This window comes from Neltuma alba, unplaced genomic scaffold, assembly GCF_004799145.2.
Source record: "Neltuma alba isolate B1F8T4 unplaced genomic scaffold, ASM479914v2 tig00012508_pilon, whole genome shotgun sequence".
In the NCBI taxonomy this organism is placed as follows: Eukaryota; Viridiplantae; Streptophyta; class Magnoliopsida; order Fabales; family Fabaceae; genus Neltuma; species Neltuma alba.
The window spans coordinates 298892-322226 of record NW_021636976.1 but is presented as its reverse complement, the minus strand read 5'-3'; the positions used below and the strand labels follow the sequence as shown (position 1 = coordinate 322226).

At 36.2% G+C, this 23335-nt stretch overlaps 3 protein-coding genes across 10 annotated transcripts; 1 reads left to right on the top strand and 2 right to left on the bottom strand.

Moving 5' to 3' along the window:
* The first annotated feature begins 804 nt into the window (after positions 1 to 804).
* Positions 805 to 4018, top strand: LOC114727762 (F-box/kelch-repeat protein At3g61590). Of its 7 annotated transcripts, none has more exons than XM_028914489.1 (3): positions 805 to 1131; positions 2029 to 2134; positions 2524 to 4018. In XM_028914489.1, exons 2-3 carry the CDS (start codon positions 2117 to 2119, stop codon positions 3766 to 3768), a joined length of 1263 nt encoding a protein of 420 aa, XP_028770322.1. In that variant the 5' UTR covers positions 805 to 1131; positions 2029 to 2116; the 3' UTR covers positions 3769 to 4018. The 7 variants fall into 7 exon arrangements, with proteins under 7 accessions (XP_028770322.1, XP_028770320.1, XP_028770323.1 ...); XM_028914487.1 differs by having other exon boundaries at positions 1833 to 2134; XM_028914488.1 differs by lacking the exon at positions 805 to 1131 and adding an exon at positions 1521 to 1912.
* A 2434-nt stretch (positions 4019 to 6452) lies between these two features.
* LOC114727785 (ribosome biogenesis protein NOP53) lies at positions 6453 to 10701 on the bottom strand. Of its 2 annotated transcripts, none has more exons than XM_028914523.1 (13): positions 10563 to 10701; positions 9993 to 10314; positions 9257 to 9429; positions 9090 to 9138; positions 8985 to 9010; positions 8803 to 8883; positions 8604 to 8714; positions 8236 to 8315; positions 7570 to 7689; positions 7367 to 7489; positions 7170 to 7236; positions 6980 to 7056; positions 6453 to 6760 (listed from the first exon to the last, which is right to left on the bottom strand). In XM_028914523.1, the coding sequence occupies exons 2-13, from the start codon at positions 10159 to 10161 to the stop codon at positions 6742 to 6744; spliced, it is 1095 nt and encodes a 364-aa protein (XP_028770356.1). In that variant the 5' UTR covers positions 10162 to 10314; positions 10563 to 10701; the 3' UTR covers positions 6453 to 6741. The 2 variants fall into 2 exon arrangements, with proteins under 2 accessions (XP_028770356.1, XP_028770355.1); XM_028914522.1 differs by having other exon boundaries at positions 9993 to 10261.
* A 1150-nt stretch (positions 10702 to 11851) lies between these two features.
* On the bottom strand, positions 11852 to 15386 carry LOC114727775 (WD repeat-containing protein VIP3-like). Its single transcript, XM_028914512.1, has 3 exons — positions 15236 to 15386; positions 14783 to 15146; positions 11852 to 12684 (listed from the first exon to the last, which is right to left on the bottom strand). Exons 2-3 carry the CDS (start codon positions 15119 to 15121, stop codon positions 12049 to 12051), a joined length of 975 nt encoding a protein of 324 aa, XP_028770345.1. The 5' UTR covers positions 15122 to 15146; positions 15236 to 15386; the 3' UTR covers positions 11852 to 12048.
* Positions 15387 to 23335: the final 7949 nt, after the last annotated feature.

The window sequence follows — 23335 nt, the reverse complement described above, 5'->3', positions numbered from 1 at the left end:
ATCAATTTTTTCTAAATTACCCATATATATACTCTCTTAACCATAATCAAGTAGAAGAGGGAGATACAATATTAAGAAATATGATTATAGTGTTTTAAGAAAAACATGTCATATTTTTTTATAATTAACTAGCTTACCTAATTTTCTTAATCTAATTAAATTAGTTAAATATGTCTTATATTAAGAACCCGAGGAGTATTAATTATAACTCAAATAATAAACATCATAATTTTTTACTAGCATAAATTATTTATTGTTTCGTAGTTTGTGACTTTGCGTAACGCTCGAAATGCCAAAGCCAAGGTGTCCAGATATTTTTTAAACGGGTTAATATAATTTTTGTTCTTTTAAGTTATTCTTATTTTGATTTTAGTATGTTAAATTTCAAATTATAAGTTTTAATCTCTTAAGAGTCAAAGTGATTCAAGTTTTTATTAGATTTTAAGGACTAATATTTTAAATAAAAATTTAAAGAACCAAAATATATAATTTAAAATTAGAGAGACTAAAATCAAAATAAGAATAAATTTGGAAGAGTAAAGTTTGTATTATTATTTTTTTAATTATGAAAAAAAAAATATTGTCACCTACGTTCACGTTGAATGACACCTCAACCTTCCCTTACAAAAATGTAAAATCGGACCCAAAGGGGGAAAAACACGCGCGATCACGCGCTTCTTTCTCGCCAACAAAAAGCACCATTCCTACAGAAAACCCGCCCTTACACCTCATTCCTTGCTTGTCGTTTTTCTTGTATAAAAAAGAAAAAAAAGGAACCAAAAAAGAAAAGAAACAATAAAAACAGGCCTCTTTCTCGGTCTCTCACTTCTCTCTCATTTTTCTCTCTAATTCACTGTGTTCTTGCTTGGCCTTCTTTGTCAACCAAATCTAGAGCAACCCATCATTCCGTTGTTCTTCCATTTGAAGGAAGATTATACGTACTCCATTCCATTTCGTTCCCTCAGTCCATTGCTTACTGAGTATTCTGTGAATTGCTATATTCGATGAATGATTAATCGCAATAACGTCTCTTTTCCCCATTTGTTCTTGCCTTCTCTGTAATCCTAGAAACTCGCTGAATCTGCTGAGGTCCAGTTGCCTTGTGACAGTGGAAGAGGGCTACATCTTTTAGTAAGTCGGGTGTATGTATGTGACTGGTTGCAATTCTCAAGATGACTTTTTTTTTTTCTTTTTAAGATACCAAATGTTTCTGAAAAAATTTCTCGGCCCTCTGTCTTCATTGATCTGTATATGTTTTTGAGATATGCTACTATTTTGAGGTGGCTATAAATCTTTAGCTCTCAGGATTTTGTGGATTTTGTGTTTGCTTGATGGGGTATTCAGCATTCGATTTATTCTGCCCATCTGTGCCGTTTGTTTGAACCATATCAACCTTCTTAGGGTTTGATGATAGGATCACGGTGGAAATTTTCTTAGGATTAACGGACCATTTTGTCCTTTTTGGGAAAGTTGGGTTAAAAAATGTTGGCTTTCACATAATTTCTTCGTTTTGGATGAGTACTTATATATTCACTGATTGTGCGGAACCCGTGAGTTGCAATGCCTGCTTCTGTTTGTAGGGAGTTTTAAGTGATCTTGCATCGCATGGAAAATTTGTTACTTTTTCTTTTTTCTGTTTAACAAAATTTCATCGTTGGGTTTACTACTGCTGAGATGAAATATCTGTGTAAATCTGCAAAGCATGTAGAACTTTGAGTGTGCTTTTGGAGTTAGCAATTGGTAAGCAGAATATGATATTTTATATGATACCGGAATATATGGGTATACCTTCTGTTTGCTTTACTCTCTCTTAGTGTTGTTGTGATGTATAGGACTGTTTTCTTTATTTCCGTTTATGGTCCTGCATTGCTTTACCTAGCAGTCTACAACAAACATTTGAATTGTGGCTAAGGTGAGTAATTTTCTAGTGGCTTTACCAAATGATTTTCACATCATACCCAGTGCACCGGAACAAGCCCAGATATTCTCTTTTATATGTGTTGACATAGTTTCCATATCATTCTTTAGGCAAACTCCTGATGTGTACTCATAAAATACACGGACTATAAATAACCTGTGGCTATGCATTTTTCCTCTCCTCAAGTTCAGACTTAATATGACCCCATCTAAAAAAGTGGGTGAATTTTTCTTGATATCTTTATCCTTTTGTGAAGGTCTGATGTTTCTTTTTTCCAATAAAAATTTTAATCCCATCATCCTTGATATACCCCGTTTGGGGGAACCCTCCCCCCCCCCCCCCAAAAAAAAACCGTTTTTTGGGGGGGGGGGGGTTGGAATATGGTCTTATTTATGTTCTCCATAGTATCCACTGTAATGTGAGCTGTGGAATTGAACGTGCCCTTTTTGATACATGTTCATCTTCAATGGTTCAAACAATGGATATTATATCTTCATGATCTAGTCTACTTCCAATTAACTGACCCCTGGGTGAATTTCTTATATGGCATCTAATACTCAGATGATATTTACCCTTATCCTTTATTATTTCTATGTTTTTGTTAGGTATTTCCTTCTAACTCTACTATGGCTGGAGAAACATCATGGGTCAGCCACTACTGTGATGACTCAACGAAGGAGGCCAAAGAGTGTAATTCATTTCTAGAAATTGGTGATGAAGATGATAATGGAGCTGTCGCTTTTTTGCTGGATTTGAATATGATTTTGCCTGATGAGTTATTGGAACGAATCCTAGCCTATCTCCCCATTGCCAGCATTTTCAGAGCAGGTTCTGTGTGTAAACGGTGGCATGAGATTGTTACATCAGAAAGGTTTTTCTGGCACCTTTCACATGTACTCCCACACAAGCCTTGGTATTTTATGTTTACAAGCTCTAATGAACCAGTTGGTTATGCTTTTGACCCCATCCTTCGGAAATGGTACAGCATGAAACTTCCCTGCATTGAAACTTCCAATTGGTCCATTGCTTCATCATGTGGCCTGGTTTGCTTCATGGACAAAGATAGTGGAAGTGAATTACGTGTTTGCAACCCCATTACTAGATGTTCCAGAAAGCTTGAAGAGCCCCCGGTTTTGAAATTTTCTGATTACAGTGCATTAGCAATCTCAGTGAACAGGGAATCACACAGTTATAACATTGCAATCATAAGATCAAAGCAAGTCCCTGAAAATTTTTCCCAATGGGACATCTCAATTCTTATATACAATTCAGAAAGAGTGACCTGGGTGACTACTTTAACAGAGGTGTTGAATGGGTGGAGAGGTGGTGAGGAGAGTGTAATATGCAATGGAGTGCTTTACTTTTTAGTTTACTCAACTGGGGGTGTTCTGCCAGAAAATCGCCACGCCCTAATTGCATATGACATCTCCAACCGTTCTACTCATGGCACCTTGATGAGGAGCTTTATTCCAGTACCTTGTTCTCTAACATGTGGCCGTCTGATGAATCTGAAGGAGAAGCTTGTAATGGTGGGAGGAATTGGTAAACAAGATCATCCTGACATAATAAAGGGGATTGGTATTTGGGTTCTAAATGATAGGAAATGGGATGAGATTGCTAGAATGCCTCACAGGTTCTTCCAAGGATTTGGAGAGCTTGATGATGTCTTCGCTAGCAGTGGTACGGATGATCTGATATACATTCAAAGTTACGGAGCTCCAGCACTTCTGATATTTGACATAAACCATAAGCAATGGAAATGGTCGCAGAAGTGTCCGGTGACGAAAAGGTTTCCACTGCAGCTTTTCACTGGCTTTTGCTTTGAGCCAAGACTTGAAATTGCTCCGTAGTTTGTTTCTCATACGACCAACAGCTACCATTGACAGATTTGTCAGGAGGTTTCCGTTCTTTACTGTCTAAGTGCAAATTTAATATGATTTGGATGATCCCAACAGTTCATACAAAGTGTACTTGCTTAAAAAGCTCTTTATTCATGGATACTGCAATATTATTAATAGAATTTTAAAATATTACAGAGCTTTGTTGCTGTTCCTTATTCTATTTGTACTGTTCCTCCAATAAAAATGACGACTTTCTTCACTTTTTTCTTTTGTTGCCATGAGCCCATGACAGGTATTACCAACTTAAATCATCTGCTCCCTGTACTACTGGAGTGTTTTCAAAGCACAATCATTGGACAGAACTGGATGGTGATTTTCTTTCCAGTAATATTGAGATTGTGGAACGTGATCTTTCTTTTGAAAGAAAGAAAAACATTATCAATGTGATCCTTGTGATGTTTCGATTATTTTCTCTGAACCTCTGCTCATTTCAATAGCCTGCAATCATAGAAGTAGGCTTTTGTCCATGAAAGGAGCTTGTGGGATGGGAGAATGTAGGGTGGTGTCTGATTCAAATTTTCGGTGTTTGATCTGGAGGCTTATTGTAAACTTCTAAAGGAATGAGAGACTTGGCACTTGGCTGGGGAACCTTGCGCACGCCTATCTTATGTTTTTGCTCTCCCTAGATTATGTCCTGATCTCTCTCTTTCTCTCCCTTGAGAAGTTCTTCAATCTATCAGAAACTAACAATATATAATATAAAATTTATGAGAATCTGACTATTCATAAATTACAGACAACGTGACTTGTACTTGCTCTTCTTCCACATTGGAGCAAAGCTCATTGGATCTGAAGAACAATCTTTCTTTACCGTTTTTCTACGTTTTTGGGAATAACTAGTAGAATATGGTGCTTGGACCTATGTTGTTATGGATGCATCCTCCATCGTGTTCTTGTTTTCTCCTTTTGTATATACTGGGAACAAGTACATGCTTACAAGTTTTTCGAGATTGTACATAGGATATTTTCATGGCATATGCTGAAGTCTGATTGATGATATTTTGTTGCATAGTCAGGCAAGGCTGCTTAGTACTACTTAGTACTTAGTGCTTAGTGTTTTTTTCTTTTTTTAAATTTTTTGGGTATCCTGCTTAGGTCTGTGTTGAAGCATCTTTTGACTGTTACAATATTGCCTTTGAATTTATCTGGTAGCAACTGAAAAGAGAAGAGAAAATTTTCCAAGATTGGGTTGGCAAGAAAATTGACTGGGGAAATCATTTATGGGTTGACGGGGAAATGCATTGATGGGACTTACTCGTGGGTGTTTAGTATATTATTTTTATCAAATCTTTTTGAATTTATTTATTTATTAAGTTGTAATACGAGTTCATAACTTGATATAATGGTTTCCATGTCGCATAGCAGCCTGTGTTGGTCAGATAAAGTGTTTTGGGGAGTTTTGTCCGTACAACACGGTATTTTAATCGGCGAATTTAAAAACCCAAACCTGCCCTATGAGGTTTGGTGAAGTGAGGTGGACCCTTTACAGTCTACTTTAGTAAAGGTAGCTCTCATCATCTACGGAATGAAAATAAATAAATAAATAAATAAAAATTAGGAAAATCATAAAAAAAAATTTAGAATTTGAAAAACACAGATAAAGATATGTGACAATTTCATTATGGATTTTGACAATTTCATAACATTATTATTGTCAAAAGTCATGGTAAAATTATCAAGGATTTTTATTTGTGTTTTTCAAATTTTAGAGCCTTTAATTGTCATTTTCTCGTAAAAATTAAAGGTAGGTCTTGCGTTGGTGATGGGACAGGAAAATAGGTTACACAAACTTGCTTTTCATCCTCACTCCCCAAGAAGACGCAAAATTTTCTGCCTTTTAATAGAACGTTTTATTTAATTTTTATTTTGATTTTAAATACAAAATTTTAATATATTTTATTTTTAATATATTTTTTATTTTTTTACAAAATAATCCTTATAATAATTACACATATTAAATAGTCAATTAAATGATAGTTCTCGTTAATATATATAATTAGCAACGGTATTATAAGAAAAATAACAAGTATTACAAATAACTAACTCAACAAACTTCCTTAATCTGCTTAAATTAATTAATTAACTCCTATATTAAAAACTAAGAATATTTTTTTAAGCATATTACTGTACATTTCATTCGTTTGAATGATGAATAAATATTCTAAATGATGAAGACGACTCGAAGTAAAACTCGGTTGTTTATTCGAAATCGTTGACTAAAAAAGGCAGAGGGACTGATAAATTTTCAAGGTGAATTTATTTTTATTAAGAATTTGATCAGAAATATTTGAAATTAATTAATAAAAACATAAAGCAGAGGGACTGATCAAATTTTCGAACTAAATTTATTTTCATTGACAATTTGATAAGAAATATTTGAAATTAGTTAGGTGTTTAACGAGACATTAATATCAAATGAAAAAGGGGCTAGTTATTATGACAGGGATGATGGTGGGCGAATGGCCAGATGGATCTCTTGGGAATTTAAGGAACGGCAAGCTGCTGCATTCGTCTTCGGTCTGACTCACCAATCCGGTCAACAAAATTAGGTTAGTTTTTGACATATGGGTTTAAACCAGACCCAAAATTAGGCACGTTAGGCTACATCACGGAGCTCGGGACATACTCCCATCTAAGCTCATTAATATAAAATAATCTTGTAGAAGTTTTGCGGCGTTACACCAAATATTCTGTTGTAACTTTGACTATGAAATCGGAATAAAACACATTAGTTAAACTATATTTTGAATCTTAGTTATCCAAACACGCAAAGCAGTCTTGATTTCATAAGGAGAATAAACTAGAGAAAACAAAAGGGTATAAAGCAAATAAAAAGACAAACAAAATTGGCATCTGATAGATCATCTTCATCTTTCATGCATCTGTTGCATTTTCCTCTTCCCCTGAAATATAAGGCGATGTCTACTTCCTGCCTAACTTCCTGTCCAATGCACACGCCAAGTATTATCACTCTAAACTGAATTCTCTATTATGAATGAGATATAATGCATTTCTCCCCCCTGATTACACGTATACTTGAACGTAAAAGGGGGGAAAAATCAAATCCGCAATATTATTCTGCCACAAAATATCAAGAAACTTTATGGCTATTCTTATGTGACAGACAATTCAGAAGTAGACGGGCAGTTTGTGGACTAACCTTCTTCGGCCAGTTGGAACAATCAATCCTCTCTTCTGCAGGCTTTTATATCGATCCTTTACCAGGGTGGAACAAGCCTTCATACCAATAGAAATCAATCAGAATGCTGTTGATGATGAAAGTAAACAGGTAGACACAACCCAATAATTAAATAAATAAAGCTCCAGGTGAAAGAGATTTCCAAGTTTACCTTGATCTTCCGGATGGACCCTGTTATCTCTTCAGAGAGTAGAACTTGAACAGGCTCAGGCTCAAATCTATTCAATGGAGATTCAAAGGCCGTAACTATGGATTTTAGTTTTTTCCGGCAGCAAAAACAAAGGGTACACTAAACAAGAAAGAATACTTGTAAGACCTTAACGCCCAATTAAATAGAAGACTGCTTACTTGTATTTTCCTAAACGAGGTGGACGTGACTTCAGCCTCTCTTGTTTAGCAACAAGTCGCCTGAGACGTTTTTTGTGCTTCTCTTCATCTTCTTTCTCAATCTCTTGAACGATATTTTGTACGCTGCAGCCAACAATGACCATATTATCACTCAATTTCATGATTCTTATTTCAGAGGGAGAAACAGAAAGACTATATATTACCCATCAATTTCTTTTGACAACTGCTCTAATTTCTTTGCTTCCACTTCTTTTCTTAATTGCTCTTTGCGCCTTGTTCTCTTGTTCAACTCAACTCGAGTCACTCTTTTTGTTTTAGTAGGCCTGTCCCATAGTTGTTGAAACAATGTAATTCATCAGCTATGCATCTCCGAAACCGTTGGGTTCATATAAGAGAAATGATAGGCACTTATCCGGTGAGTACATAAAAGTGTATTCGATGATTCGACGCAAGAATCAACTGTTTTTAACACTAACATACAAAGTAAAGCACATAAGCATCAGGTATGTATTCCAAACAAACAGAGTAAACTTACACATGAAACCTTCAATTAATGTTTAAAGAAGAAACTACAATAACAAGTCAGCTAGTCCTTAAAAAAAAAAAGAAAAGAAAAACCGATCGAATGTTCAGAAGGCCTCTTTTATTTTATTATTGCCAGAGAATATCCGGAAGGACTGAAAGAGCTTAGTACAAGGACTTCAAACTTAGTATCAAGAAGCAGAAGGTCAAAATCAATTCACAGAAGAAAGTATATGCCACGTGCCAAAAGTGAAAAGGAAGAAAACTATTTTATTTGAATTGTATGTGCAAATTATCACAACATGGTGAAAAAGATGATCAGGCTAATTAAAGCTAAGATGCCCTACCTCTTCTCCAATTCAGTGTCCTCATTTTCAAGATTCTCTTCCTCATCATCACTCCCATCATCCACGTCAAGAAAATACCTCTGAAAAATTTGCATGTAGCACCCAGATTTTCGGTAAAGATTAGGACAATTTAAAGAACAAACAAAAGCATCACAAAGTTCAGGAAAATGATGAAGGGCAGATCACCTTTCCAAATAAGATACCATCAAAGAAGGACTTTCAAGGTAGGAACATAAATGATAGATGGTAAAGTTACATATCCAACATCCAAGGCTATGAATGTTGGAAAATAATTCTTCTAAGAATCATAATTCAACATCGATAAATTCAGTAAGTAGTTAAGTACATGAGGGGGAAAAAAGACTCACATCTTCCTCAGCAATAGCTTCTCCAGTGACAGTTAATGGTACAGGTTCAGGTCCCAATTCATCTTTGTAGATTTTCTGCATTTCTTGTGCAACAGCACAAGCTAATGTGTCCTGTTTGAACAATTCAAATTTAAATTTGTCATGTTTAATCTTTACAGGATGAGAAACAGAAAAACAGAATAATTCCTCAAGAATGAACCTGGTGACTTTCAAATGAAGGGTTGAATGAGCACCCAGGAGGATCAACTTCTACTGCTGGAATAAGAGAAGGCTTTGACGCCTGTTGGGCAAACTCTACCAAATTATCCACAGAAAACACAATAAAGGGAAAAGAAAACTATCAATGCATCAAGGCATAGACAGAATCAATAGAACTTTTACCTTTTTGACCTTGCCACTGTCCTCATCTGTGAAATTTAAAAACCCAATATTAATCACTTAAAAAGGCAGAGGCACGAATAGCAACATGTATATATTGTAATGTACCTATATCTCCCCAAAGATCAAACATGCCAGAAGCAGAGCCAGAATCAACCTGACCAACATGAGATGGAAGAGAAGTAAATTAAACAAGTTCTGAAGAAGTTTTGTGGGAAGGGAGGAAAAGAAGTACTGCCGTTAGCAGAAATTTAGGGGATGGACAACTGACTGACCTTAAGGTCATCTTGAGTGGCCTCTTTTGCATTATGGACTTCTTTGTGCTTTTTAGTAGACTTCTTCAAAGTTGAAGATGGCACTGGGTTTAAAAATGGATTCTTCTGTAGCAAGCTGTCACAATGGAGTACTTTTTCCCTATGTTTTTCAATCTTCTTCTTCACAGAAAGATCTGCAAGTATAGTTTACTTCAGCTCAGCACAAACACAAAATCAGACATAATCCATAAAATATGACTACAACCTAAAAATGTCCAAGGGGTATGATTTAAAAAAGAAAAACATGAACTGCATTTCGATCTAATAAGCACTGAACAAATAATTATTATGGTCCCACCTTCCCCGCTTTCAGTGAAAGCTACATGTCACTACACATCTCAAAATCAATTCTTGAAGTAAATAAAAGAAAGCGATCTAAGGAGTTATGAGTCAAGACCAGACCCCAAAATCCAAACCGGAAAGGCATCAAAAAGAGTAGATAGATCAAGTCCCTTCAAACATAATCAAGCTACCTTCATTCATAAAATTTACAGATCATTGAGTTGTCTGTCACCCCCACCACAAATTTCCACAGAAACGCATATAAGAATAGGATGGAAACAATTTAGAAAATGTATACGTCCAATTGAAACATAGACTCTCGACAAAAAAAAAAAAGGCTTGTCAACGCCGAACAACGGGCAGATAACAATCATATCAGTAAAGGGAAACGAAAACCGGAGGGAAGAGTAATTGCCTTTAGACTTGTCGACAAAAAAGAGGGATTCGCTGGGAACGGAATCCATAGGGCCACCAGAGAGAGCATCCTTAGTCGATTTCTCAACGAAGTCTTCAATGTCTTCCGTGCTAATGTTAGCCCTCCATGCTTTCTTACCCTTCCTTGAGCCTTTTGCTTTCTTTCCCATTATTTACACCAACTCCAAAAGAATTTATAAGCTTGCCTGGGTATGCTACTCAGGAATCCTCGGGAGTTATTTTCAGGTAAGAGAATTGTAGTGCTCCCAACTGGAATGTTGGATTTTCGTGCTTAATTTTCTTTATGTCGGAGAGATTTATTGCTGAAACATAATTTTGCTCATATGGTATTTAAATTAAAATCCAAAATACGTTAAAAACCCTGGGAGGCAAGCCTGCAATATCTAAGACACTGACCTAAACGATGACTAATGACATATGCCTATCAGTCAAATCTGCCTTCTTCTATTGCAATATCGAAGTGCTCTTCACTAGTGAAGTATTATAAGGAAAAGATAAAAATTTTCATCAATCCCATAACCCCAGGTGGAAAAGAAAACGAAATACTTACTTGAACTCTGCCAGAGAATTTGCCAATTTATCTGAAGCTGAGTAGCCCAAGGCGGATTCCTCCTCACTATTACTCAGCTGAGACGAGGCTTCGCCGGTGACGGGGATAGAGGTTGCACGGTGCTGGAGGCGGCAGAGATTCAAGAGTGCTGTGGAATCGGAAGCCTTATAGGGTTGCTCCCGCTTCCTGCTAGCGGGGACAAAAACGAATAAAAAATAAAAGAAAAAATAATTATGTCTTAATTTTTTTTACAAATTTTCTGTATTAATTGCGAGTTTTTATTTAAAAATAATGTCGATGCAAATAACTGTATATATTTATAAATAACTAAATTAATTTCAATAATATTTACAAATCTAGCACCTGCTATGAGAAGGAATATTGTATTATGTTACAACTATTCATTTCTTCTCTGTTCATTTACATTTTCAGTGAATATTATAATTACACTGGTAATCATAATCACAGCTATATAAATAAACAAATAAGTGGACATTTGGAGGGTTTGATGGCAGAAACCAATTTAGATGGTCTGGTTTAAATCTTAAAAACTAACCAACATCCTAGCGCATTAATCACAGAGCGGGTGCCTTATGAATTTAGACAATTTCTTTAATTATTATTTGTTTTATCAATTAATACAATTACATGAAATATAAAATTTATATATTAGTGACAAATTATATCATATTATAAAATTGAAAAATATTAAATAATATGACCTTTTTTTTTGGGAGATTCTTCAAAGGCAATCGGATCTAATTTTTAAAAATCTATCAAACACAAAATAAGAAATGACTTCACAACCATGCCCCCTAAAATAAACGATGAATATAATTTATCCACGGCGAGAGAGAGAGAGAGAGATGGTAAGGATACTTGAGATTGATAATGGTTTTCCTAATTAACAAAAGGGAACAGATGACTCTTACACCTCATACACAAGCTATATAAACCACAATGAAAGAGACGATTGCAAACTAACAAGGAACAGAACAAGACACAACACAATGAACTAACAAGACTTGCCACTCTCCTTCCCACAAGGGCCAAGTTCAATACACAATTCTCCCCACTCCTGTTGAGCCCAAGAGGACGATTTATAAGCCCCAAGAAGTGACTTTCCCATTCTCCAAGCCCTCTCATAGCCCTTGACCGTAGTCACCCTATAGCAACCCTATTTTTCTACTTCTTTCTCCAAAATAGAAAGTCAAAGTTGCGACCCACAAGAGCCCCTTTCCCCTTTCATGTATTTTCCTAACTTTATGAAAAATAAACCTAACACTCTATATTTATAATAAGATCATATCCATTTCAACCAAGTACTCTAATTGGCGATTAAAGTTCAAGGTAATGATGATACATCATGTAGAAGTAAAACTAAGAATTCCCTTCAAATCAAGATGTGAGTAGTGAACCCTCTTGGAAGGCACAATTTACAGAAACAAGTGATACCATCTTCGTTCTTCAGATACCACCACCTACATCATGAATAATCATACAGTGATATGCTCTTATCTTCTGATACGCTAGCAAGGCGACCACCTCCTCGCACCTGGCTGCTTCCAGCTCCAGGTGGTCTAAAAGCCACCCCCCACACTTGATCTGTGTGGTTGCTCAATGTCTGCACAGAAGCCCTCATGCCAAGATCCCACAGTCTTACAGTTTTATCACTCGATCCTGTGGCAATGGCTTCCCCATCTGGGCTAACATCCACGCACAGAACCCAGCTTGCATGACCTGACATGGCTCCGATCAGAGTTTTCCCCTCGGCATCATACATGTGGACCTGAGCATCATCAGAAGCAGAAACCAAAAGCCTAGGTTCAGACGGGGAATAGACGAGTGACCTAACTGGCATGGTGTGGCCTTCAAGGTGATGTAGAAACTTGGCTCGGGCCACATCAAACACAGAAATGGTGCCATCCACTGACCCACAAGCAAGTCGTTGCCCATCAGGGCTCCATGCAACTGATAGGACAAATTTCTTGCTGCTGTTTTTCTCAGTGGGTTTGGGTCCTTCAGGCTGAGGAATTGCTAGATCAGCAACGACTTTCCAAGTGGTAGTGTCCCAAAGCTTGACTGACGCACTAGCTCCACCAGCAGCTGCCAGAATTGCACCCTGACAGTGGAGTTAAATAAAAGTGTTCTTAAAATGCAAAGGGTTCAAAAGAAGGCATGCATTAAGACTGAACAGGGGGAAAAAAAAAAGTAAAGGAAGTAATTAAAGAAGTACTCGATATGTAATGGACGACTTTCTGTAACAAAACAACCATATATTTGTAAAGAAAGGATAATTATATTGAGTTTCACAAATGTTGAACACTTGTATCAAACACAATGAGACACTTCAATTAGAATAAACATAATACAGCACTTCAGTTAGAATCAAACACTTCCAATTCTATATGCTATTCTTTCTTATGTTTATGTTTATGTCATGCTTAACAAAGATAGGCAAGGGAAAAAGGAATAGCAGATAGTTTAATCCTTTCTGGTATAATCCCTTGTGATATTGGGAAGAAGAAAGACTATACTACTTCCGGTCCTTAATATAAGACTTTGTTTGACTTTTATTTTGGTCTTAAATATAAGGCTCTAATCCACTTTGTCTCTCACATTTATGCATTTTTTCCCTCCAAAATAGTCCTTCTAATAATGATAGTTTTAAGCAACACATTTGATTAGCAAAGATATTTTAGGAAAGACAACATCTATTTATTACAAATAACTAACTTAACTTATTTCCTTGATTTCTTCAAATTAGTCAACTAGCGGTTATAATTAAGACCGGAGGTAGTAATATATATTCAAGCTGGTTTGAAGTCATACATTCATCGCTGTCATCATTGTCGTTATCATCATAATCATTATTAAATCACATACAAGGCACAAGGTTTAGAAGTTGGGAGCGAGGAGAAGGGTGGTGTATTAGAAACAGGTACAGTAGGTCTCTCCAGCATTTATGCCCAACGAAGGTGCCCCTTGAGCCCAGGTACACGATTGGACGATTGGAATGAAAGTGAAACGTTGATCAATTTCCACATCGATTAGTCTAGTATTGTAACAAAATATAAATGTCCAGTACAAATTACATAAACACGACCTGTGCAGATTGTAGGAGTGGGAAAAGATACACTCGGTCAACTATTCCTAAAATCTAAACTGAACTTGTATACTAAAGATATAGAGCATCATTCCGCTTGAAATAAGCAAAATGAGAAACATATGATGGCATAAAAAAGGAGAATAACCTAACCTTTCATAAATGCGCAAATAATCCTGGATCATAATTAGAACCCCTATTTCTGGATCCATCTGTTGAAATTGAATGCAACATTTCATAGTTTAACCACCAACAGTAAAACTTGCATTGCAGCTCTACGGCAAGGATTTGGATTGCTAAAGGATTTTAGTACTAGTCTTCAGGATGGATCATACTCTGGGGACTCCAGTAAGGCACATCATATATAGAAAAGGTTCAGACCTTTCATAATATTAAAAGTTGAATATAAAAATCAGGATTTCTTTGCTATAATCAATTATTAAGCAATCAAATTTTCACCCAAAAAAATTGACCAAGCTATCAAGGTTAATAAACATCTTGGGTTATTGACCTCGTGCGTCTCCGTGTACTATAAGTTACTCATCTACTGCATATGAAGTCCCCAGTAGTCCCGTCAAATATAATCCATTGATTTCCTTCATGAATCATGATAATCGATACAAGCATTTTTCACTCTTTTGTAATTTAGCACTGAAAGAAGAACATTTAGAAATCAGATGCATGGAGTGTGTGCCTAAGTTCATATATTAAACCCACTCAAATTAGTATATAGACAAAAAACGACTGATACTAGTTGGAAAAGGATCAACTGAAGATGTAGAGTTCCTGCCAAAAGACACCTTTACAGCTAACAAGAATGGGGAAAAATAAGATGACAGTGAAAAGATATAGTCTATGAAAGGTTAAGTTAGGCAGTGTTTCAGAGGAAGCAGTAAACGAGTCTGCCAGGGAATACTTGCAATATTCAAATCAATCTTAACAATGATAATTAATTTTTATAGGCTGGCTGGGGTAGCTCAACTGCCCTTAAAAGAAGTTAAATTCACAATTTCTCAATGTCTGAACTTATTTTAGGTATCTCTGTATTTTCACTGCAAAAGCATTTAAACAGAAACCAAGCAAGCATATTCATTGACAGTATATTCTCCTTTACCTTAGGATCAAATCTCATTTGCCAGACTTCAGATGGGGGAGCTTCTAGAGTGGCAATGGTAGCATTAGAATCGACATCAAAGATTCGAACAAAGCTATCAAGGGAAGAAGAAGCTGCAATAGTGCCAAGTGGATGAGCTGCCACAGAAGCAACTCCAAGGCAGTGGCCAGTGCTGGTGTTCTCAAGGACAAGCTCATCAGAGCTCCAGAGCTTCACAGTCTCATCAAGTGATCCAGTAAGGAGGAGGGGAGATCGGGAACTAGTGGCAGGTACCCATGCGACTGCCCACACTGAGTCATTGTGAGCATCATCAACTGATTTTAGTCCTGCAAGTTTCATTGGGATTTTCTGATTTCAAGTACTTCTGTAAGAACAATAATGAGAGAAGCATCTCATCAGCAACCGCAGTGACAACTGGGGGTGATCTTATTCCAACCTCATCAAGGAACTCACCCATATGTTTGGTTCTTCATCCTTTTACCATTATTCATTTCAAAAGATGCATAAACATATAGTGACACTGCCGCTGTGAAAGTTGTGTGAGTACATAAAGTAACCATCTATACTAATCAAAAGCAAGAATTATTCAATTCTAACACACACACACATATATATATTGATTGGGAAAAAAAAGAAAGAATAGCATAATAGTCTCAAGTTAAGAAAAACATAATGTTTGATGGAAAAAGCAGCATGACTAGTTAACTGGATAATTTTAACTCACCCATATATTCTATTTTCCACCCTTTTACCATTATTCAAAATACACAAACATATAGGTTGATTGTACCACTGTGAATATTCATAACAAATAACGCTTCAGTTATAATATAAAATTAATTAAAACTGAAAAATTCTCAGCTCATCACGCACAGGCAAGGCAGCTAATGGTTTCGACTTCAAAAAGAACCTAATTTTTTGTGTAAGCGTGGCATAAGGTACTATGAACACTTTTTTTTTTTATTTTTAAATGTATTAACAAATCACAGTGGAACTAGAGCTGCGAAGCCATAGTTCCAATATAACAAATTTCCGAGCTTCATATATTCGTGTAGTGACGATAGAGAATATAGGATATATAATTCCAGATATACTCATATACATGAATCAATTAGCAAGAAGGCATCAATCAAACGGGAAACTCAAATGAAGAATAAAAGCCAGGAAGCTGGACTCGAAATTAGTAGCTGCGAATCACTAATTGAGACAGAGTAACAGCTTACCCAGTGTCAAATGTCCAAACTTTTTTTGAAATAGCTGATATTGAAGACAACAGGAGCAGTAGAGGGACCAAACGGAGTGAAAAAGCAGGGAGCTCTCGCTTCTGTAGAAAAATGCAAGCGATGAAAATGTTTACTTTTTTGCCACCCAGAACCCGCCTGCCCCTACTCCCAACCCGTAAAAATTGGGTCCGCTTGAGCTTGCCAAAAAAAAAAAAAAAACAGAGGCGGGCTTAAACGGGTTAGAGCATGTTTGGATCTCAATTTGTAACGCCAAAAGTCCATTGAAAAGAGTGAAACTGAGGTTGCAAATTGAGTTAGATTAACTTTTCTAATCAACTTCTGGCCTTCAACCTCAATTAGACTTAATAGAGAAAAATCTGACTTTTCCAACTGTAGTTTCAAATGGTGGTTATTAAAAAATAAGCATCTCAGATTTACCCTCACATTTTTCTCTCTACCTGATCTCTTTTGTTAGCATAATGAGTTTTTATTCAGACTAAATAAATTTTAATTTATATTCATGTTTGTTCATTATGTATATTTACCTAATTATCTATAATGTGTTTTCAAATTTTTCTTCGTAACAAATATTTTTATTTTATACTTTCACAAATAAACTATTTATATTTTATCATAATAATTTGATGTATTTTTTAAACTATTATCACATTAAAAACATAAAATTTCAAACACTATTATTCAATAAAGTTCATGTCCTTTTCAGTTATTTTACAACCAAACTAATTTTTCTATTAATCATCCAAACAACTTTTAACTTTTTCAATTGACTTTCTGAAAGCACCTATCCAAACATACCTTAACTAACTTTTACTCTAACTTTAGTTACAAAAGTCAGTTGTGGTTAGAAGTCAGTTTTACCCAACACCAATTCAAACATACCCTTAAAATATTCAATTGGTAGGCTATCCATCCGTTTAGTATTTATTTATTTTTTGGTAAAAAAATTAAAAAAGAAAAAAACAAGGAGAGATCTGACCTACGGCAAACTCAAGCTCACCAAGTCACCTCCCTGGCTCTCTCTTGCGATCGCGAACTCTGCTTGCCCTCCTTCTGATCTTAGGCCCGATTTGGGTCAATAGGGGAAGGGAAGGAGCATGATTTTAATGACGGTAAAGAGAAAGAAAAAGAAGAAAAGGGTTTTAATGAAAAGAAAGAGAAGGAAGGGGTTTTGATGTGAACGTGTTTGGTTTAGGAGGGGAGGAAAAATAATTTTTATGGACAACTTTGTCCTTATTCTATTCTTGTATACATTTTTAAAAGGGAGAATGACAGAAAAAGAAACTGAAAATTACAAATCCCAAATCAAGTTTGGTAACACAACTTTAATTGGTATTGACAATTCTGAATTTGTAAATGACAACAAATTTTTGTTGACATTCCTTATTTGGTATTTACAAAATTCTAGCTTCTTTTTTTTTTTTTGGGTTATTGTCCCTTTTTAAAACATGGTGCCTCACTTATATATGGTAAAATAATTTTATATGCATTTAAAAGGATGATTTTGTAAATTTTAGCATGCTATCTTATTAATATGTTTATTGAAAGTTTTTTACCTCTTTAAATATGGTAAAATTATAAAATTGAATTGAGGAAAAAATGAAAGCTGATAGCAAATTAGACATCAAAATTTGAAATTCTAAAACTAAATTAGAACATTAAATAAATAAGTAGATAAATAAATAAAAGCTTAAAGATATGTTATGAAACAATCTTTTCCGTATTGGCATATTATGATACGTTTTTGTTCTGTAATTTTATTAATCATTATATCAATACCTCTTCATTATTTTGTTTGTTACAATGGAAACCAATTGTCATATGCTTGCGATTTAAAAGCTAGTTGTAAAACAGTAATCATAAGTTGGAGGAAAAAAATCTGTCCTAGAAGATCAAAACAACCAGCACCTGGAAAGTTTAACCCTGCATATGACGTTGTTTAATTGACATAAGAAAGCTTGAATGAATACACTACAAACATTCATTTTTTCCTCCTTTTTAAGCATGGATATACAGACAACAAACACAAACTAACACGGGCCTTGCAATATAATTATTCATGTGGATCTTGAAGAGTCGTGCACCGCCAAAAATAAATTTCAACTTTAGATATTCAAAAGAAGAAGGCAACAAAGAAAGAGAAGACTAGTAGATAAGTGAATAAACATTGTTAATATATTTCACTGTCTTGAACAATAACATTTACAACGTATATATAGAAAGTGTGAGCTATTCTAGAAAAATCTTTTAGGGCTTAGCTGTACAAGTGCTACACAAAGTATCTATTGTGTTAAGCTTGGGCGTTGGCATTGGACTTGGGCTTGTCATCAGACTTGAGACAATATGAGTCAGTTGGTGTGCTAACATTCCCCCGCGAGTCCAAGGTATAGGTTTGACATTTAGACTCAATCGCAACCAAATGTATCTGTGTGTAATAAGAGGTTTGGCAGCAAGTTGAGAATGTGTATCTGTGTGTATCTGTGTGCTAACATTCCCCCTTGAGAATGTTAGCAAGTTGATCTTGGGAAGATACAATAGCAATTCGCAGAGTCTTGGCAGCAACTCTTTCTCGCACAAAGTGGTAGTCAAATGCAATGTGCTTGGCTTGAGAGTGAAAGACAGGATTTGTTGTAAGGTAAGTGGCTCCCAAATTGTCACAATAAAGCATAGGAGCTGCAGGAAGAGAGATATTCAATTCACCAAGTAAATTTTGAATCCAAACGAGTTCACTTGTAGCATTGGCCAGTGATTGATATTCTGCTTCAGTGCTTGATTTGAGACAGTAGGACGCTTCTTAGAGCTCCAAGACATAATATTGGGACCAAAGAAAACAACAAAATTGACAGTGGAGCGTGAATCAATAGGGCATCCTCCCCAATCAGCATCAGAAAAGGCTTCAAGCAAGTCAGGGTGCAAAAGAAGCAGCAGCAGAAAACAAATCTAGTGAATTAAACCTTTTAATGTGAAGACCATAGTGATAGGTGCCACAAAGGTAACGAAGAATTCTTTTGACTGCTGTCCAATAGTGATCTTTGGGATCATGCATGAATTGACACACACGGTTAACAACATATGAAAGATCTAGGCGAGTAAATGAGAGATATTGAAGGCTCCCTACTATACTTCTATAAAGAGTGGGATTTTTAAAAGGTGAACCAATGGAGTCAAGTTTTGTGTTGATATCCATGGGTGTGGCACCAGAATGAGCACGAAGCATATTGGTTTTCTTTAATAAATCCATAACATACTTTCGTTGAGAAACAACAATTCCATTAGGCACTTTGTGTTCTTCAACTCCAAGAAAATAGTTCAAATAACCCAAATCTTTAATTTGAAAGGAAAATCTTAGAATTTGCAATAGCTTAGAAATAACAGAGTCAGATGAACCAGTTAAGATTATATCATCCACATAAATAAGCACATAAATTTGACATGATGTGGAGTTGAAAATAAACAAGGATGGATCAGATTTAGATGCACCAAAACCAAGCTCAATCAATCAAGTGCTTAAATAAGAAAACCAGGCTTGGGGAGCTTGTTTGAGACCATAAAGAGAGCAATGAAGCTTACAGACATGGTTGGGGTAGTCAGAATGAACAGAACCTTGTGGTTGAGACATGTAAACTTCTTCATCTAATAAGCCATGGAGGAAGGCATTTTGTACATCAATTTGGCAAAGTGACCAATGCTTTGAAATAGCGAGAGAGAGAATGAGACGGATGGTCATGGGCTTGATTATAGGGGGAAAAGTTTGAGTGTAACCGAGCCCTTCTTGTTGATAAAAACTTTTAGCCACAAGACATGCTTTGAAGCGATCTACTGCATCGGAAGGAGAGTACTTGATTTGAAAAGCCCACTTATTGCCGATGACATTCTGATGATTTGTGCAAGGAACCAGCAACCATGTCTTTGTATTGAGTAAGGCTTGAGACAGTGCTTAGTACATTAATCGAGGCACTAGCAGCAGTGAGAGCTTTAGGTGGAGGCCATGTGATTATGCCATCTGTGAAGATTTTTGGTCTAGAGATTTGAGCTTGTGATCTAGTAACCATAGCATGAGTACGGTGCGGTGGTGATGGGTGAGTAGTAGAAACTGAGGGGGGAAAAGAGGGAGAGACGACAGACAAATGATTTGGAGAAGATGAGGATGATGTAGCGCGATGCTGTAGGTCAAAGGCAATGTCATGTGCTTGTGGTGTGAGAGAGTTAGTGGAGTTCGGTTTTGGATTTGAACTTGGGCTTGGATTAAGAAATGGGCCGTGTGAAATAAAAGGAAGAATTGTGGAATTAGAATTGGGCTTGGATTGGGTTGTTAAAGTATGGAAGGGAAAATGATTTTCATCAAAGATGACATCACGAGAGGTATATAGACGTCCATTTTTTGGATTTAAGCAAAGGTAACTCGTGTGTTTTAGACTATATCCTAAGAAGACACATAATGTAGATCAAGGTTCAATTTTGTTTTTGTTATATGGGCCAAGATCGGGCCAACAAGCTGACCTAAAAACTTTGAGAAAAGAGTAATTGGGCTTGGTTTTGAAGAGCATTTGGTAGGGACTGGTTTTATTTAGTACGAGAGTGGGAATGCAATTTAGAAGGTAGGCTACTGTGGAGAAGGCATAGTTCCAATAGTTATGAGGAATATTAGCGTGAGATAATTAACTGAGACCAGTTTCAACAATGGAGCGATGTCATCGTTCAATAGTGCCATTTTATGTGTGTGTGGGGACAAGTGATGCGATGGTGTATGCCAAGTTTGGAAAAGAGATTGCGTAAAGGTTGAAACTCTCCACCCCAATCAAATTGAAAGGATTGAATTTTAAAATTTAGCACATTTTCAACAAGAGTATGAAATTGAAGAAAAATGGAATAAACTTCATCTTTTGTTTTAATTGGAAAACACCATATATAACATGAAAAATCATCAACAAAACATACATAACAACAAAAACCATCAGTAGACACAACTGGGGATGGACCCCATACATCACAAAAAATTAATTCTAAAGGAGCAGTGGGACGATGAGTAGAAGATGGTGAAGGAAGGCGATGACTCTTTAAGAGTCAACAAGCTGAACATTGACTTGATACAAAGGTTGATGAGATAGGTAGAGAGTTGGAAGATATGATGTGTTGGATAGTGCGATAGGCTGGATGACCCAAACGATTATGCCACTGAGTAAGAGACGCACGAAAACCAAGGCAAGAAACAATAGGTGGAGAGAATGATTGAAGACCTTGAATAGGATAAAGATTATTGATTCTGGGTCCTTGGAAGAGGATTGTTTTGGTCTTGGCATCCTTTGTAAAGAAACAATGAGCATAAAATTCAAAATAAACATTGTTATCACTACAAAACTGAGCAACATATAGAAGGTTTTTAGTGAGTTCAGGAACATGCAGAAGTTTGTTAAGAATAAATTTTCCATAAGGAAAGGAGAAGTAACCAGAACCAGTGTGTTGGATAGGAAAAGATGCTCCATCACCAATGAAGATTGAGTCACGACCATCATAAGGATTAGATTGAATGTTGAGATTTGAGAGTTCAACAGTCATGTGATTTGTGGCTCCTATATCTGGGTACCAAAGATCAATAGACTGAGATGGAGTAAAAGCAAAGTAGTTGGCTGAAAAAGAGTATGGTAGAGGTGCTTGGAAAGTATGATCATAACAATGTGGACATGCAGTTACTATATGGCCTAGACTGTGACAAAGTTGACACGTGTCAGAGGAGGTTTGGAAAAAATTGGTGTTACTCTGAGAAAAGTAGCTGTTGTGGCAACCACCATGATTTCCATAGTACGAACGGCCACCTTTGTTGCTGGGTCCAAAAGTGTGTCAGCCAAAACCACCACGATTAGTATTGAAAAATCTACCACCATGTCCTTTGTAACTTTGAAAGCCATGACCACCACAGTGAGAAGGTGTGGGTAGGAGGCCATTTAAGGTAACGACTGTATTTGCTGTGATTTGAGAGACCAGAGTACCAAATGTTTGAGATTGACGAGCTTCATAGGTAAGCAAGTGGCTGAGAATCTTTTTTGGAGTTAATGTGTCTCTTCTAGTGGTAAGAGATGTTACTATAAAGTCAAAATCAGTTCCAAGTCCTCCAAGAAGGTAAATGATAAAATCAGCATTAGGCACAGGATTTCCGGTTGCAGCAAGGGAATCAGCTATAAGAGTAGCTCTCTGGTAATATTCTGAGATGGATTCTCCTCCCTTCTTAAGGTGAGTAAGTTGTTGGTGCAATTGAAGATACTTTGCCTGAGATTGTTGAGAATACATTGTCTCCAATGCAATCCACATGGCTCTTGAAGTCGTATGTCTTAAAACTTGTGCAATAAGTTTTTCAAATAAGGAAGAAATTAGTAGAGAGAGAATAAGTTGGTCCTGTTCGAACCATTTGATGTAAGCTTGATTGGGGGTGCTATTTGAAAGTTTTTGGGAAGGAGGTGGGTTAGAACCATCAATGTAATTGAAATATCGTTGCCCATAAAAGTAAGGTGACATTTGGGCTTTCCAAATAAGATAATTTTCTAGATTAAGCTTGACTGTGATGAAGTGTGAGATATTGGAAGGAAGCGATGGCGTGGCCTGGGAACATAAGATGATGGGATTGGAGGTAGCGAACGAAGAAGAGTGAGGAGTAGGACTTTTTACAGGATTCGTCATTTCTAACTATGGAGGCTTTGAAGCCATTTTAGATATTCAAAAGAAGAAGGCAACAAAGAAAGAGAAGACTAGTAGTAGAGTGAATAAGCATTGTTCATATATTTCACTGTCTTGAATAGTGACAATTACAATGTATATATAGAAAGTGTGAGCGTTTCTAGAATAATCTTTTAGGGCTTAGCTGTACAAGTGCTACACAAAGTATCTACTGTGTTAAGCTTGGGCTTTGGCATTAGATTTGGACTTGTCATCAGGCTTAAGACAATATGAGTCAGTTGGTGTGCTAACAATTCTTCATTAGAAGCAAGTATGATCCCTTCATTTTCTCCTCCTTTTTTAGTTTCAGCTAGCACAAAGATAAACTCACCTAAATGAACAATCGAATATTATGATGAGAAAAGATGATTAGAGGAGAAGGAGTGACAGTGGCTGCAGGGCCAGGTGGTAGCGACGTCAGTTGCAAACCCAGGAAGCGGTGACTGGAGGAAGTATGATTATTTTTTTATTATGTTTTAGTAAAAATTGGTTCTGTTTTAGGGAAAGTATGATTATTTTTGTTTCTTCTATTACTATTTTTGTTAAATTTGGTTTGGACTGAGAAGGTAACTGAGGCATGGCACAAAGTCAGTAAGAAAATGTG